Source organism: Silurus aristotelis, assembly GCF_946808225.1.
Source record: "Silurus aristotelis genome assembly, chromosome: 20".
Lineage (NCBI taxonomy): Eukaryota > Metazoa > Chordata > Actinopteri > Siluriformes > Siluridae > Silurus > Silurus aristotelis.
Window position 1 is genome coordinate 4,357,862 of NC_139593.1, and position 17,225 is coordinate 4,375,086.

At 44.6% G+C, this 17,225-nt stretch overlaps 1 protein-coding gene across 3 annotated transcripts in view; it reads left to right on the forward strand.

The window, feature by feature from the left end:
- The window catches only part of pkd1a (polycystic kidney disease 1a), a 74,940-nt gene that overhangs the window by 47,412 nt on the left and 10,303 nt on the right, over positions 1–17,225 (forward strand). For 2 of the 3 annotated variants that reach the window (XM_083522705.1, XM_083522703.1), the window contains exons 19-40: positions 1,821–2,109; positions 2,298–2,508; positions 3,523–3,682; positions 5,116–5,271; positions 5,468–5,612; positions 6,942–7,646; positions 7,787–7,949; positions 8,716–8,977; positions 9,113–9,308; positions 9,397–9,567; positions 10,809–10,952; positions 11,050–11,257; positions 11,384–11,510; positions 11,660–11,773; positions 12,720–12,769; positions 13,036–13,226; positions 13,793–13,865; positions 14,098–14,210; positions 14,442–14,644; positions 15,070–15,264; positions 15,444–15,583; positions 15,946–16,076. In XM_083522705.1, coding sequence (XP_083378831.1) covers positions 1,821–2,109; positions 2,298–2,508; positions 3,523–3,682; positions 5,116–5,271; positions 5,468–5,612; positions 6,942–7,646; positions 7,787–7,949; positions 8,716–8,977; positions 9,113–9,308; positions 9,397–9,567; positions 10,809–10,952; positions 11,050–11,257; positions 11,384–11,510; positions 11,660–11,773; positions 12,720–12,769; positions 13,036–13,226; positions 13,793–13,865; positions 14,098–14,210; positions 14,442–14,644; positions 15,070–15,264; positions 15,444–15,583; positions 15,946–16,076 — 4,147 coding nt within the window. The remainder of the gene's footprint in view (positions 1–1,820; positions 2,110–2,297; positions 2,509–3,522; positions 3,683–5,115; positions 5,272–5,467; positions 5,613–6,941; positions 7,647–7,786; positions 7,950–8,715; positions 8,978–9,112; positions 9,309–9,396; positions 9,568–10,808; positions 10,953–11,049; positions 11,258–11,383; positions 11,511–11,659; positions 11,774–12,719; positions 12,770–13,035; positions 13,227–13,792; positions 13,866–14,097; positions 14,211–14,441; positions 14,645–15,069; positions 15,265–15,443; positions 15,584–15,945; positions 16,077–17,225) is intronic. The other variant, XM_083522704.1, reaches the window with a different exon arrangement.

The window sequence follows — 17,225 nt, forward strand, 5'->3', positions numbered from 1 at the left end:
GTTAACACAAAGCATGGACAGGACGAGTCTGTTCTACAGGAAGCCCCAGGCTGGAGGTTGTTGTGAGTCAGTGGCAAGGCTCTCAATTCTGCTGTCATTGGTTCAAGCCTAAGTTTCTGTAACTTCTTCACTTTTCTCTCAGTAGTTTAGAATTGTGAGGCGTTGATGGTGATTTTAAAAGAAATATGTTAAAAAAGCAAGCTGTCTTATTGCATCTGTGGCTCAGTTGGTGTGTTGGTTGGTAAGTGAGTATGTGCAGTGTTATTATGGATTTGGTTTCAGTTCTTGTTGGTTGATGTGCAGTAGATTAAAATATGCAATTGTATTCGAATGTAGTAAAACTTTTGTTCGAAGTTCAGCACTGGAAGAACATATCAATCTCTTATATACATGGTCACATGGGACATTTATTAAATGCAAAAGTCCAATGAGCAATAACACTGCCTGTCTTGAGATGGTGTAGTAGTTAGCATCATGGTCTCTCTCAGGTTCGAATCGTGCCCTTTGCTTCTCTTTAGTGTTATAATTCACGAGTAGAAAAGTGAAAATGTCCCTTAAAACAGTGGACCCCAACCCCCCATTTATTTATTATCTGATCGTGAACGATGTTTTATTTTGGAAAATGATCGGATTTTTTCCATCTGTCTATGACTCACTCTTGATGCAGGTCATGATGCCTCAGTCACATGTCTTAACTCCAGCCACTACCTTCTTAAAGGGGCTCCGGCCGCTAACACATAATACATTACCGCTAAATTGAAACTCCTAAGCGAGCAAAATGAACAAAAAAACAACACAGTGAATTCACTTTTATTATATTTAGAAAATATCTGTTTTTATGTTAGCTCATGGCTCTGGAATGCAACCAGCAAGAGACAGTGTGGAGAATGATGTCATTGTTATGATGTGAATTATTCCACATGGCACTGAGGTTAGCCATCTACACAAAGACATGGAAGGTGTTATACAAGGAATGAATGAGTTATGAGAACCAACCTGAAGTGGATTATTTTCTCTATAACAGTATACCCCAAAGAGTATTAATATTGGGTACAGCAGCAACAATTGTAATTGCAATATATTGTAACGTGTAGTTATATATAGTTGGTAGGATATATTTATTAGGCAGCAAGTGAAAATCTGTTCCTTAAAGTTGATGTTAGTAGCAGGAAAAATGCGCTTTGAGTGAGTTTGACAAATTGTGATGTCTAGACGACTGGGTCAGAGCATCTCCAAAACTGCAGCTCTTGTGGGATGGTTCCGGTCTGAAGTGGTCAGAATCTATTAAAAGTGCTCGAAGGAACAAACAGTGGTGAGCCGGAGACAGGGTCGTGGGCGGCCGAGGCTCATTGATGCACGTGAGGCGCGAAGGCTGGTCCGTGTGGTCCGATCTAACAGACGAGCTGTTGTAGCTCAAACTGCTAAATACATTCATGCTGTTAATGCTCAAAGGTTCGGAACAGTTTTAGCAGCAAAAAGGGGACAACACACTATTAGACATGTGGTCATATTGTTATGCCTGATCGGTGTATAGTTACCTGTAGTTACATAGATCGTCCACAAAACTAACTTGTGTTATAACAGCTCATGAACTGTCTGTCCATCACAAAGCCAAAAATACACCTCTGTCATATGGTGGAAAAAATTGCACCAAAATTGACTTTTAGAAGATCAGAACTCCTTTGACTGGAGAGTCCTTGCATTAAATAATCATCTTCTCACTGTAGTATTTTGATTATTCAACATTTGCTGACAGACACACGTTAGCACATTCCAAATCAAATATCCCCTGTGATGTCTGTGTGATTGTTTTATTTTAGCGCTGGATGGCTGTAAACCGTCGCAATGAGCCTTTGGTTCTGGACCTGAACACCACAACCACAGGCCAGGACAGCATGAACCTGGTGCTGAGGAAGGGAACGCTGCGGGATGGCGACTCGTACGTCTTCAGTTTGCACGTCACCGACGACAGCATGGAGCAGGAGGGCGTGGCCAACCTAGAGCTCCACCCCAATCTGCCCCCAGCCGGAGGGTCTTGTTCGCTGTGGGCTGATGGCGAGGGGCCGGAGGTGCACACTCTGCTGGAGAGAGTGCACTTTAAGTGCACAGGTGAGAGACCTAGAGCATAATCATGTGAACATTAATATGGACAGGTAAATCAAGTGGAGAGACTTACAGATGTGACTAGAGCATCTAAACAAGTTGTGAACCTTCCCTAAGGACATTATGAGGACATTTTGCAGAGTCCCACATCATAATTCTGCTCCTGTTCTCATCTCATTTATTATGTCCCTCAGGTTATTTGGACGAAGACGAATCTTCGCTGGTCTACAGTCTTATGGTGTTGCGTTGCTTTAATCCCTACTGTGAGGAGTTTTGTGTGTATAAAGGAACCAGCCCAGAACATTCCACCTTCCTTCCACCTGGATTACACTCCGCACAGTACAGGGTCTCAGTCTCCATCATGGTGGAGGACCACCAGGGGGCATCCATCACTGCCCTCAACAAGTATGTCATCGCTTTTTGGGCTGCGTCTCAACTCACATGCTTGGTCCATTTATGTTTTCAATTGTCAGATATGAAACCAGTGTACAGAGTTCTTTATGGTTTTCTCATGTCTAATGGGATCCTTTACATGGACCTCATATCACCCTAAACTTGCAGTATTCATTTGTGTAGAATCGTAAATTGGTGAAATCTGTTCCTACGAGTTGCAACTTTATTTTAGTCATTTATAGGTTTTATAGTCCCTTGCTGGCTGAGATTGCAATTATAGTAAAAATACTGATTAGCTTTGATGTTGAAATCTTCTTCTTTTGACCATCTCCTTCCAAAACCTCAACAACTAAAGAACTCAGAGAAAGATGTAGGTCTGGGTTACTGATCGGAACATCAGATGGTATCAAAAGGTTTCGAAACTAATGGTGTCACGTTTTTTACCACGGCTGTGATTTCATCACGGGCAGCAAGTTAGAACAAAGAGCAAACTTAAAATCTGCATGAAACTGGGCAAATCTTCCACAGAGATGTTTGAAATGATATACGTTTGACATACAGCGATGCTGCAATGAGTCATTCAAGAGCGGAAAAAGATCGCTGGAAGACGACAAGGAATCAGGAAGACCTTCAACGAGCTCAAACCCCGAAAATGCCGAAACCATTGAGCAACTTGTGCATGTTGATCATTGGAGAACTATCCACACAATCTCAGTTTAACACCCGCCCTACTCGCGGACTTTACCTTCTTCCCAAAGATGAAGTTCCAGCTCGCCGTTTTGACCCCACTGCGGATGCCATCTCAATTAACATTTTCAGGACCGGCCAACGACATGTGCCCCACCTATCAGTAATGGGCCACGGTAGCCACTTAATTCTACCCGTTACCTGTAGAATTAAAAGTCCAGGTTTGACTTGAATGCCCCTTGAAGTCATGTGGCGTGTTTTAATGTTAATGGCTGGGGTGGGTTTCAAATTCCTAGCATGAAACTCTGTAATGCCTGTGTTTATGTGTTTGTGTATCAGGACCATGACGGTGATGTTGCCCCAGGTTCCCGGTGGATTCAGCAGTCTGGCTCACTGGTTGAGCGAGATGACGGACACCACGCTGAATGAGCCGCTGAAACAGGGTGACTCCCAGCGTGTCCGCGAACTCTCGCTCGCCCTCATCACCGTCCTCAACGGGGTCAGTGTCTTCCCCTAATATGTAAATCTTAATACAGGGCGGCACAAGGGAAGGGGAGTTGATGACTCTGGGGCATCGCAGTGGTTTTTGAACCAGTGCGAGCTCGTTTCGCAGCCATTAGTTATAATGGAGTGGTGGTGCGCAACAAACGTTTACTGTAAAACCTTTTAGAAGAATGGGGGTAGTGTGAGTGCTGTAAAAAGGGAATTTCAGGGTCATTACCATTTTGGACGTCATGCTCGTGTCCGGTCTTCTCATTACAAAAAACAACTCAACACAGCAATGATGATGAAGCGTGTTGTGGAACAAATGTAATTCCCTGTGGAATAATGAAAATTCCCTTTGCACAAGGCTCACACTATCACAGTTCTCACTCCAGTACTCCGATATAACTAATGGCAAGGGATTCGAATATTTTTTTTATTCAGATTTTAAAATCTAAATTTTTGGCCTTAAAAAGTCTTAAATTCTTTGATCTTGGTCTTCAATAATGTTATGCAGGTCTTAATTTTTCTGATGTCCATGTAACTCTAACGCTAACACTCATTAAAATGCTTATGTAGCACTTTAGAATGTTTTTGTTTGTTAGTTGTTTGTGATTGTTGTAGTTCTTTTTTTTTTTGGTTCAAATATAATTAGCTGCATTACGACTACAAATGATGCGATGGTGCGAACCTCTCGGATTGTACCACGGACTTAAATTGCGTTGCTATTTGCATGTTGCATTTTAAATAAAATTTTTCTACCTCCATGCTTCCATAACAACAGGTCCCTTTGTGTGTGTGTGTGTGTGTGTGTGTGTGTGTGTGTGTGTGTGTGTGTGTGTGTGTGTGTGTGTGTGGTGGTGGTCTAAGCATGAACCTGAACAAATTTTTTTTCTGTTCACGCCAAATTGTCATTGTAATTGTAGTTTATATGTGATGAATGCCAATAACCTAAAATTTAAGCAAGTGCTTGCACAGTACAGCTGATCTGCATTTTGGCGACGCCCACAAAACACCATAAAAGGAAACTCTCACCGAACTGAATTGATAACTAAAAGGCAAATACTTTTTTTGTCTTTTTAGTTTAGTTTAAAGCCTTGGATGGCTTCATCAATAAATACATTCTAATGCTGGTGCATTAAGACAAAGAATAAGAAAGCATTAATCTGTGTGTGTGTGTGTGTGTGTGTGTGTGTGTGTGTGTGTGTGTGTGTGTGTGTGTGTGTGTGTGGAGAAAATAGAATTGTGTAAGAGCAGGTTTTTCCCAGTTTTGTGTTGATTAGAATTTTTTAGCAGTTTTGTTTACATGGATGCATTTGTGTGTGTGTGTGTGTGTGTGTGTGTGTGTGTGTGTGTGTGTGTGTGTGTGTGTGTGTGTGTGTGTGTGTGTGTTTAGTGTGTATTTCCTTAACTAAATGTTTGTGTGTGTATGTGCACATGTGTGTGTAGTATGAGCAGGGCGTACAGCGTGTCAGCAGCGTGTCGAAGCAGGAGAGGCAATACAGAGTAAACGTGAGAGGAAACATCACCCGAGCTCTGACATCACTGGACCTCAACACCGTCAGTGACATCCAACAGACCTCGGCTGCTCTTGCGCAGTGCACTGTGAGAGACACACACACACACACACACACACACACAAACTGAATGTGAGAACAAATTAGTGCACTGTCAGGGGCATAGATTTGAGTAAATAATAAAGAAATATAAAAAATATAAAGAAAAATATTTCATTTCTTGTGTGTGTGTGTGTGTGTGTGTGTGTGTGTGTGTGTGTGTGTGTGTGTGTGTTTGTGTGAAGGCTGTGAGTCGGGAATTTGTGTGTGAGGAGTGTCAGAACAGCACACTGAATAAACTGGAGTCGATGCTAGAGATCCTGCAGACGGACACCAAGCAGGGCACCGTGACTCCCACAGAAATCGCAGACAACATCCTGAACATCATGGGTGAGTCACAAACCTTCTCATCTCACCTACGTCAGTAACTTTATTAACACCCTTGTGGCTGAATAAAATCTCATACAAAGTCTCCATGAAATCTGGTGGAACATCTTCCCAAGAAAAGTGGAGCTTATTATCAGTGCAAATGGAGACTTAATGTGGAATGCGATGTTCAAAAAGAAGTACATAGCAATCTTTTGGTCGGGTGTCCACAAACTTTTGGCCAAGGACTTTAGGCAAAGGATCAGAATGAAGGTAATTTGTAATTTGAACCTTAATTACTGCATTTTGGAGACATGCCTGTCCAATGTGACAAACAGTTGCTTCATTCATGCAACAGAACACTTGAGGGTTAAGGGTCTTTCTTAAGGGCCCAGCAGAGGCAACTTAAGTGGGATATGTTCCACTGACCTTCCAATTTAAAGTCCAGTTTTAGGGCATGCAATTCAGCCCCAGGCCTTCAGTGGTGTCCTGCCTGTGACCAATTCACTTCTTAATACCATTATTATGATGCCACATCTATAGAAAGCATCAGTATTATAGAGAAACGCAGTAGAACAGAGCGCTGCATCACACAGGAATGAATGTCATGAAGAAAGCAAGAAAACCAATGAACACAATTCAACACGTCTCCTTTCACTGTAGCCACAACTGCCCCGCCCGCATACATCATCTCTAACACAAGCATCGATAGTCACCTCATCATATACGCAAAAGTGTAAAGCATGAGTTTATAACTGTTCTGGTGACATTTCCTCACGATGTGCAGTTTTTCCTGAAAATTCCGTCTTGTAAATTTCCTTGTAAGTGCAGCTGCGATTAAATCGATTTCTTCTCCTCTGTCTGCCGTTGTAAAATGAAAAATAAATCTATTCAATCCATACGGTTATATTTGAGCTTGTGCAGTTTGCTACAGATGCGGGTTGCGAGCTCTGACTAGTGCGTTCTCTGACCGTCTAATTAAAGGACCTAAAAATGCAGAGGTTATTGGACGCCTGCTAGATGGACTCGAAGTCAGCAAGTCACAGTCTGATTGGTTAAAGCAACAGCTTTAAGCAACATAAACTTATATGCACCCGCCTTCAGGTCCCTTTGACCCTGAGAACATTTGATGTGATGGCTGAAATCTGATTGGACAGAAACTTTAAAGTAAACAGGCACTACAAGAAGTAATACAACTGAGAGAAAAGCTATGAAAATAAGAAACTATTGGGATTAACTGAATACATTTTCATGGGAAAATGCTGGTCCCGATGGTCCACCACTGCTGAAGTCCAATGACCAGTGTCTTTCCAATAAATTGATAAAGTGACATATTCTGGATATGTTCTGCAGGGGATCTGATTCATCAGGTGAGCGAGGCGGCGTCATCCAACCTGGAGGAGTCCAAAGACCAGGGTACGTTCTCCCTGAATTACCTCCAGTCTCCACCAATGGATCAGCCCCACCCCCTGCGCGTAGCGGCCAAAGCCTACACGTTGTCCTCAGAGCTGATGCGTATCCTGATGCTGTCTCGGGTGCTAAACGAGGAGCCGCTGATCCTGCGTGGAGCCGAGATAGCGGCGGCGGGGAAACGCGCCGACCCGCTTAGCCTGCTTTGCTACGGCTTGAGCGACGCCCCTGAGTGCCGCCGTTTCTCCATTCCCAGGGCGTTCAACTCCAGCCTGGGCACCAGCCTAAGCACCAGCGGGGGCGCAGGCGAGGGCATTGTGCAGCTGCTCTTTCAAGTGGAGCCCAACCCGTTCCCCTTTAACTACGTCCCTAATTACACCGTGTCTACTGAGGTGGCATCCATGGAATTCCGCACTGTCAACGGCTCCCAGATCCCCATTGCGGGCTTGGACGAGAGCCAAGCCATCAGAGTAGCGCTAAACAATGGCACCGCAGCGGGACTGGATGGAAACAGCACAGGGGTGAGGCTGGATCCTGCCGGGGCGCTTAATGTAAGCAGGTGTGGATCGGCGATAATCAAAGTGAGCACAGGGAACAACAACAGGCAGGCCGGAGTCTATGTCCAACTCAGCTTTACAATAGCGGAAGGTAATATTACACCAGGAGGACAGAGGTTCAATCCCTTATTAATTGTGTGTGTAAAATGATCATAGAGAGCTTTAATGTTCTTTATTTGCCTTAATATTTGTCATGTTTGCGTGTCTGTGGTTCTTTTTTTTTACTTCCAGCTTCTTCAGATGCTCAAGACTCAGACCCCTCAATCATGGCGTACCTGCACTCCTCTAACAAGCCTAATGAGTACACGAGCACAGACAGGAAACACATCACACTCAGCATTGTGCAGGGGCGGGGCCTCGACCACCAGCTCTACACCTTCTTCCTGTCTCCGCTGTAAGAATGAATAATCCATAAGTGCAGGGTTCATAAGGCTGTATAACACATATGGTATATTTGTAAAGTGTTTATAATGCTACAAAACCACGGACCAAAATGTTATAAACCATCATTAAGACTGTGCTCACGAGGTGACATACGCAGATGCCTTTATCCAGAACAACTTCCAACTGAGCAGTTGAGGGTCAAGAGCCTTACTCAGGGGCCCAGCAGTGGTAGCTTTGGTGGTGCAGGGATTTGAACTTATAACTTTTTAAATCCAGAGTCCAATGTCTTAGCCACTGAGTTACCACCTCCACCACCTATAAGGCCATAAGTATTGGTTTAGTATTGGCCAGATGTGGTTCTTTTCCAAACTGTTACCACAAACTTGGAAGTGCACAAGCGTACAGGACGTCTCTCTGGATGCTGAAGCATGAAACTGTCCCTTCTCTTTACTAAACTAACACTACCCTTGTGTCTGAATGAATCTCCACAAATCTAGTGGAAAATTTTTTCCAGAAGAGTGAAGGATATTATAATGGAAATGGGGATAAAAAAAAATTGGTCAGGTGTCCACAAACATTTGGGCATAGAGTGTAATAGGTTTTTTTCCGGACTCGTTATTTATGAATATTCACTCGTGACCTTTGTCCAATGGCGTAACCACTCCACTATGGGTTATGTAGTGTAGACTGAGGGACATCACTTGGTGTTATGTTACCTAAACGTGACCCTCTGAGAGAAAATCATGCTAACTTCATTTATTTCACGTCTTGTGTAGCATGTACGACACCACACAGGACCACTTCATCAACGTGTCAGCAGGCTGCGCTCCCGATTGGCCAGTGCGGGTCCGTGTGGAGGTGGGCGTGTTCATGGTACTCTGTCAGTACTTTAGCGAACTGGGGCACATGTGGCAGACGGACGGGATGGTACCCCTAGCAGAGACCAGCGCGGGGCAGGCGGTGTGCAGCACGCGACATCTCACGGTGTTCGGGGCGAGTCTGCTAGTTCCTCAGCATGCCGTCAGCTTCACTGTGCACGTGAGTGACTCTGAGAGGGTGACGCAAATGTATATTAACGACTAAATGGTAAACTACCAGGAATGTTCTACCAGGTTCCTTCACGGCCCTCGTTTGTTGCTTCTTCCTCATTCTCATTTGTTTTCTTCTTTCCAGGATCCTCCGATCAGCCGCAGCCTGGTGGTGCTGCTGGTGTGTGTGATGTGTTTGCTGTGCTACACTGTAGCTGCCCCCCTCTTGAGGAAGCTGGACCAGTTAGACCTGAGACGAGCCTCCGTGGTGCCGCTGTGTGGGAAAGACGGACTCTACAAATACGAAATCCAGGTCAAGACCGGCTGGATGCGAGGGGCAGGTGAGGGGGCGGGTTTGAAGGGGGCAGGTATGCATACATAGAGTTTGTGTTTTTCTCACCTCAGAAAGTAATACGAGGTCCGTTTCAGGAACCACGGCTCATGTCGGCGTCAGTCTCCATGGCAGCGATGGCCGCAGTGGACACCGACATCTGGACCGAGTCGGAGCGTTCACACGCAACAGTCTGGATATTTTCCACATTGCCACCGATTCCAGTCTCGGGAACTTACTGAAGATTCGAGTGTGGCACGACAACAAGGGTACGAGTAGATAGATAGATAGATAGATAGATAGATAGATAGATAGATAGATAGATAGAGAGAGAGAGAGAGAGAGAGAGAGAGAGAGAGAGAGAGAGAGAGAGACAGACAGACAGACAGACAGACAGGAATTGTCTTGCTTCGTTTTTATTCTCTTAACTTACTTTTGTTTGTCTGTCTGTCTCACACTGTTTTCCTTTAGTCTCTCTCAATCATGCTGTCTTTCTCACTTCATCTTTTTCACTTCATTTGTTTGCTACTCATTCTCTTTCACTCCATCTGTCTGCCTTTTTTATTCTCATTCAATCTCTCTGTCTCTCTCACTCCATTTGTCTGTCTCTCATATTCTATCACTTCCTGTCTGTCTGGCACCCATATTCTCTCACTTTTTCTGTCTCTCACTCCATCTGTCTAACTCTTTTATTCTTTCTCAAGCCCACTGTCTCTTTCACTCCATCTGTATCACTCTATCTGTCTGTCTCTCTTATTCTCTCTCACTTTTTCTGTCTCTCTTACTCCATCCGTATCACTTAATTTATCTGTCTCTCATTCTCTTTCACTTCATCTGTCTGTCTCTCTCTCTTTTCTCTTACACGTTTTATCAGCATCACTCCATTTCTTTGTCTCACTTATTTTCCCTTTATTTTCTGTCTGTCTGTGTTTCTCACTTCACCTGTCTCTCCTAATCTCATTCCTTCTGCCTGTCTGTTTTCTCTCTCTCTCTCTCTCTCTCTCTCTCTCTCTCTCTCTCTCTGTAGCTGTCTGTCTGTCTATCGCTCTCTTTTATGATAAACGTTAAACAGATGAACAACAGCAATAAATACAGAAACAAAAAGAAAGTGAATAAAATAAACACTAATCAGGGACAAACTTCAATCCCATGAACTGTGCTTCAGAAAAATATGCAGAATTGGATTCATTTATATAAATGACATACAGATATATGAGTAGATTAGATTAGATTCAATTAGATTAGATTAGATTAGATTTGAGGTGATTAGTTTCTTATTTGATGGAGAGTGAATATGAACGTAGGCTGTGTACTTCCTTCATGTTCCTTAGTGCTAAGAGATGAGAAGTTTAGAATGAAGGTGATGATGCTGTCTGATGTGATTAGATTTTGGACAGATCAGAGTGAAAAGTGTCTCCTGGAGGTGACAGTGTTTCTCTCTCTCTCTCTCTCTCTCTCTCTCTCTCTCTCTCTCTCTCTCTCTCTCTCTCTCTCTCTCTCTCTCTCTCAGGTCTCTCTCCAGCCTGGTTGCTGCAGTATGTGCTGGTGAAAGACTTGCAGACAGGAAGCTCGTACTTCTTCCTGGTGGAGGAGTGGCTCTCTGTGGACAACGAGAAGACAGACGGCAGGGTGGAAATAGAGGTGGAGCCTTCAGGTAAAGCCACGCTTACACACAATCGTTTCCCTATTCTATATGAATTTGTCACTCTATTCAATATGAATTTGTGTTCCTTTATCGCTTACCTTTACAGAGGAGGCGGAGCTTAGACGCTGGCCACGCCTCCTCACCTGGGAGCTCCAGAGGGCGGTGTGTGATAGTCACACGTGGATGGCGCTATGGCACCGGCCCCTACGCAGTCCCTTTACCCGCCTGCAGAGGGCCACGTGCTGCGCCGCACTGCTGCACCTCATCATGCTCACTAACACCGTGTGGTATGCCGCGGTCACGAACGGCAATAGGTATAACAACGACCACTTATCTCTCCTCATCTCTCTCTCTCACGTTTTCATGTTGTTATAGTGGTGTTCTAAGCAGTTATAAAACAATGCGGTGTGTGTGTGTGTGTGTGTGTGTGTGTGTTGCAGCTTTGTTCCTGTATCAGAACAGGTGTCTCTGAACGCAGAGGTGGTGGGAGTGGGAGTGCTCACCTGTCTCCTGGTGTATCCTCTTTACCTGCTCATCTTTTGTCTCTTCAGATTCAGCCGAAGCAAGGTCTCTCTCTCTCTCTCTCTCTCTCTCTCTCTCTCTCTCACACACACACACACACACACACACACACACACATATATATATGTAATTTTTTCAAAACAAGGGGTTATAAAGTAAAATTGTGTGTGTGTGTGTGTCTGTGTGTGTGTTAGGTGTTAGTGGAGCAGCTCCCTCCTCAGGTAGACCAGGAGTCTCTGGAAATCGATGACTTCCTGGATAACTCCCTCACCGGAAGCTCGTTCCTCATTTTCAATGGAATCACAGAGGTAAGGAAGGAGGCGTGGCCTGTGCATGCAACTGTGGGACTTAACTAAAAGAGGCGTGGCCTTTGTGTGTGTCAGTCTCAGTAAATAGTGAAGGGGGCGTGGCCTCTGTGTGTGTCATTCTCAGTAAATAGTGAAGGAGGCGTGGCCTCTGTGTGTGTCATTCTCAGTAAATAGTGAAGGAGGCATGGCCTCTGTGTGTGTCAGTCTCATTAGACTGAAGGAGGCGTGGCCTCTGTGTGTCAGTCTCAGTAAAGACTGAAGGAGGCGTGGCCTCTGTGTGTCAGTTTTAGTGAAGACTGAAAGAGGCATGGCCTCTGTGTGTGTCAGTCTCAGTGAAGACTGAAAGAGGTGTGGCCTCTGTGTGTGTCAGTCTCCGTGAAGACTGAAAGAGGTGTGGCCTCTGTGTGTCAGTCTCAGTAAAGACTGAAGGAGGTGTGGTCTTGTACGTCAGTCTCAGGAAAGACTAAAGGAGGCGTGGCCTCTGTGTGTGTCAGTCTCAGTTAAGACTGAAGGAGGCGTGGCCTCTGTGTGTCAGTCTTAGTGAAGACTGAAGGAGGCATGGCCTCTGTGTGTGTCAGTCTCAGTGAAGACTGAAAGAGGCGTGGCCTCTGTGTGTGTCAGTCTCAGTAAAGACTGAAGGAGGCGTGGCCTTTGTGTGTGTCAGTCTCAGTAAAGAGTGAAGGGGGCGTGGCCTCTGTATTATGTATTATATCATACATTATATTATTTAAAACATGTTGGTTATGTTGTTATGAATATATTCAGTAAATGTGAAGAGTAAATATATAAATGAAAACGCGGATGGTGTGGTTTTTACTGCACTCCTTTGGGCTATGACTCAACCATGAAGGTGTGAAAAGCTTGTGGATGTCGATACGATGTGACGTGATGCAGCTTTGTTCTGCTGCTGTAAATTTCCTTTTCATTCACTTCGTTTATTTTGCAGACATACTCAGAGGAGACCAACATCGACCTCCCGACTCCTTCCTCGAAAAGGTGAGACACGTGTTTCAATTACAACATTCCTGATGATTGGCAAGTTTAATGCAGATTTATCTTCCTGTCATCATCATCAACAACTCCATCACAGTTCACTGACGTCTGAAGCTGTGTCAGGAATGCGAGTCTGATTACGTCTGATTAGTGTGTGTGTGTGTGTGTGTGTGTGTGTGTGTGTGTGTGTGTGTGTGTGTGTGTGTGTGTGTGTTTGTCCAAGAAAGAACCTCGTTTAATTTTCCACACGTTTCTCTCCCGTGGTGAAGGTGGAGCGTTCCGGATGCCGATTGGCCGGATGTGATGACCGAGCCATCGATCGAGATAGGGGCGGGACTTCCTCCTCGTCTGAAGCGAGGTCAGGGCAGCAGGCATCTCGGGGTGGACATGACCTTCAACCCAGAGGAGGACGAGACAGTGGTGGGACACGACTACAGGAACAAATACTTCACGTCTTCAGGTACGTAGAGAAGCAATTCAGCTGGTGGAGATGATGTCACTGATTATGCAACTAATCACGCATGTCTACTATTTGCAGAGCCCTGAGTTTTTTAAAAGGGGGTTTAAAGGTTCCTGTAGTTCCTGTAGAAAGTCCCTCAGTGCTAAGATGGATTCCTTCCTGGGTCCCTCAAGAGAGTTTCTGAATAGCTTTCTGAACAGGCCTCCATAATCCCATAATCTGATAAAGTAACGTTCCTGAATTACTGAAATGGCTCCCGAGTTTTTCAAAAGGTTCTGGTACTTCAAAAACAAATTGCAACATGGTTTTATAGGGTCCTTAAAGAGATCCTGAAAGAATTTGTATGTTTTGGATTGAAATAATGTGTAAATCGTTTTCTCGTTCAGTTTCTGACGGGTTCCTGATGGGTTCCTCAGGCTCTGTCAGCGCTCTAATGGAGTTTTAAAATAGGTGTTTGACTTCTTAAAAGGGTTTCTGAGTTCCTCAGGTGGTTTGTGACTGATCATCTGAAATCCAGAAAGGGTTGTGGTCTTTTAACCTGATTGGCTCTTGGATGTGATTGACAGATGAGGATCTCCTGAAGCGGATCCTGGCTGATGGACAGCTGCTCTCTCAGACTGACAGCGACATGGGCGATCTGTGAGTGTCTTTTCTCACCATTTCACCTCTGATCACCTTATGGCTTTTCTCCTCATGTCACCTGTGTGTTCTGGGGTGTGTGTGTGTGTGTGTGTGTGTGTGTGTGTGTGTGTGTGTGTGTGTGTGTGTGTGTGTGTGTGTGTGTGTGTGTGTGTGTGTGTGTGTGTGTGTGTGTGTGTGTGTGTGTGTGTGTGTGTGTGTGTGTGTGTGTGTGTGTGTGTGTGTGTTGCAGTTCCAGTATATTCGGGGATAAGACAGAGGTGATTCTGCTGCAGAAGATGAATGAACCTGTACCTGCAGCATTGCGCAGAGATCCACCTAAAACTGCATTTACCTCACGCACAGGTGTGTGTGCTCACACACACACACACACACACACACACACACACACACACACAATTACTTATTTACAGAAATCTAATGTATTTAAATGAACCGTTTATGTAAAATGCTGCTTTTGCTGAACTTCAAGGTCAGAACTCATTTGAATATTTTACAAGAGTGAATAGTACAGCATCGATTTCTGTATGACTCCGCCCCTTTTCTGAGTAAAAAAAAAACACTTCTTTCTCTCAGTAGTGACGGATGTGTGTAAGCCGAGGCCACTCCCACCTCTTTGCGGATTGGTTGCTCTCTGGGGGAGTTGGGTGGGGCTTATCCTGTCCACCAGCCTGTGTATATGGCTGGGGCGGAGCTTCAATGGAGGCGTGGCTTTGATGTGGATCATTTCATGTATTGCCAGCTTTCTGATGTCCTTCTGCATCCTGGAACCTCTAAAGGTGTCTCTCATACGCGCACACACACACACACACACACACACACACACACACGACTTACTCTCACACAAGCATTCATACACTCACTCACACACACTAATATACACTCATACACACAAACACACACACACACACTCTCTGTCTCACTCATACACACTCATACTCACTCTTTCTCACCCACCTACACTCACACTCTTACCCTCACATACTATTTTACACACTCATACATACACACTCATAAACTTACACTCTCTCTCTCTCTCTCTCTCTCTCTCTCTCTCTCTCTCTCTCTCTCACACACACACACACACACACACACACACACACACACACACACACACACACAATTATACACACACAGAGAAAGACAGGCTCAAATAGCTATTGTGGATTTATAACACAAAACATGTGTGTGTGTGTGTGTGTAGGTGTTAGTGGAGGGCGTGTATTACGGGCTGCTGGTGGCTCGTCTCAGGCCAGAGGAGGGAGATGTTCTGGTGGATTGTCCCCGGATGGAGCGAGTGATCCAACGTGTCCCCAGAGTCCGACCTCCTCAAGGCTTCGCTCTGTCCCAGGCCCGAGAGGAGGCACGCAAAGTCCGACTGCTGCACCGCATGCTCAAGGTCAACACATACACACACACACACACACACACACACACACACACACACACACACACACACACACATACTTATACTGGATGTTTGTGAAAGAGCTCCTGAATTTCTGAAACCGTTTCTGTGTGTGTGTGTGTGTGTGTGTGTGTGTGTGTGTGTGTGTGTGTGTGTGTGTGTGTGTGTAGGGCTTCCTCCTTTACATGCTCTTCTTGCTCGTGGTCCTTCTGCTGAACTACGCCGATTCAACCAAAGACGCTCACCAGCTGAGACTGCACACTCAGCTGAACAACCACCTACACACACAGCACTTCAACAACATCAGCAGGTAATTTACACACACACGCGCACACATGCACATGCACATGCACACACACGCAAACACTTTTAAGATATTTGGACATTTACATGCATAAGTTTGTTTGGTGGAGTTTCTGAGGCTGACGATCTCAGGAGCTCCAGTGAACTCGTGATGGGGCAGCGAGCGACGTGATTGGCCCAAACTGTGGTGGTACTTCCTGTAGAACTGGGGCATAAAAAAATTGAGTTTAAAAAAAAAATTGAGTTTACACACACACACACACACACACACACACACACACACACACACACACACACACAATCGACAGTGTATATTTATGGACGCTGTTTCTCTTCCAGCTGAACTCACAATCATTATTTTTTGTCTAGACGAGAGGAGGTATGGGCGTGGCTATCTGAGTTCCTGTTGCCACGGTTACTAGATGGCACCGCCCTTATGGAGGGGACAGGAAGCCTGCTGCTGGGGAAACCCCGCCTTCGACAACAGAGATCCCAACCAGGTAAGGGGGCAGAGAGAGGGATGGATGGATGGATGGATGGATGATGGATGGATGGATACATCACAGACCACAGACCAGTACAGACCAAAAGTTTTGACACACCTTCTCATTCAAAGAGTTTTCTTTATTTTCATGACTATGAAAATTGTAGATTCACACTGAAGGCATCAAAACTATGAATTAACACATGTGGAATTATATATGGAATTATATACATAACAAAAAAGTGTGAAACAACTGAAAAATGTCATATTCTAGGTTCTTCAAAGTAGCCACCTTTTGCTCTTGGCATTCTCTTGATGAGCTTCAACAGGTAGTCACCTGAAATGGTCTTCCAACAGTCTTGAAGGAGTTCCCCGAGAGATGCTTGGCACTTGTTGGCCCTTTTGCCTTCACTCTGCGGTCCAGCTCACCCCTAAACCATCACGATTGGGTTCAGGTCCGGTGACTGTGGAGGCCAGGTCATCTGGCGCAGCACCCCATCACTCTCCTTCTTGGTCAAATAGCCCTTGATGCCTTCAGTGTGACTCTACAATTTACATAGTCATGAAAATAAAGAAAACTCTTTGAATGAGAAGGTGTGTCCAAACTTTTGGTCAGTACTGTGTATATATATATATATATATATAGTGAGGAAAATAAGTATTTGAACACCCTGCTATTTTGCAAGTTCTCCCACTTAGAAATCATGGAGGGGTCTGAAATTGTCATCGTAGGTGCATGTCCACTTTGAGAGACATAATCTAAAAATAAAAAATCCAGAAATCACAATATATGATTTTTAAACTATTTATTTGTATGATACAGCTGCAAATAAGTATTTGAACACCTGTCTATCAGCTAGAATTCTGACCCTCAAAGACCTGTTAGTCTGCCTTTAAAATGTCCACCTCCACTACATTTATTATCCTAAATTAGATGCACCTGTTTGAGGTCGTTAGCTGCATAAAGACACCTGTAAGAATCCAACTACTAACATGGCCAAGACCAAAGAGCTGTCCAAAGACACTAGAGACAAAATTGTACACCTCCACAAGGCTGGAAAGGGCTACGGGGAAATTGCCAAGCAGCTTGGTGAAAAAAGGTCCACTGTTGGAGCAATCATTAGAAAATGGAAGAAGCTAAACATGACTGTCAATCTCCCTCGTA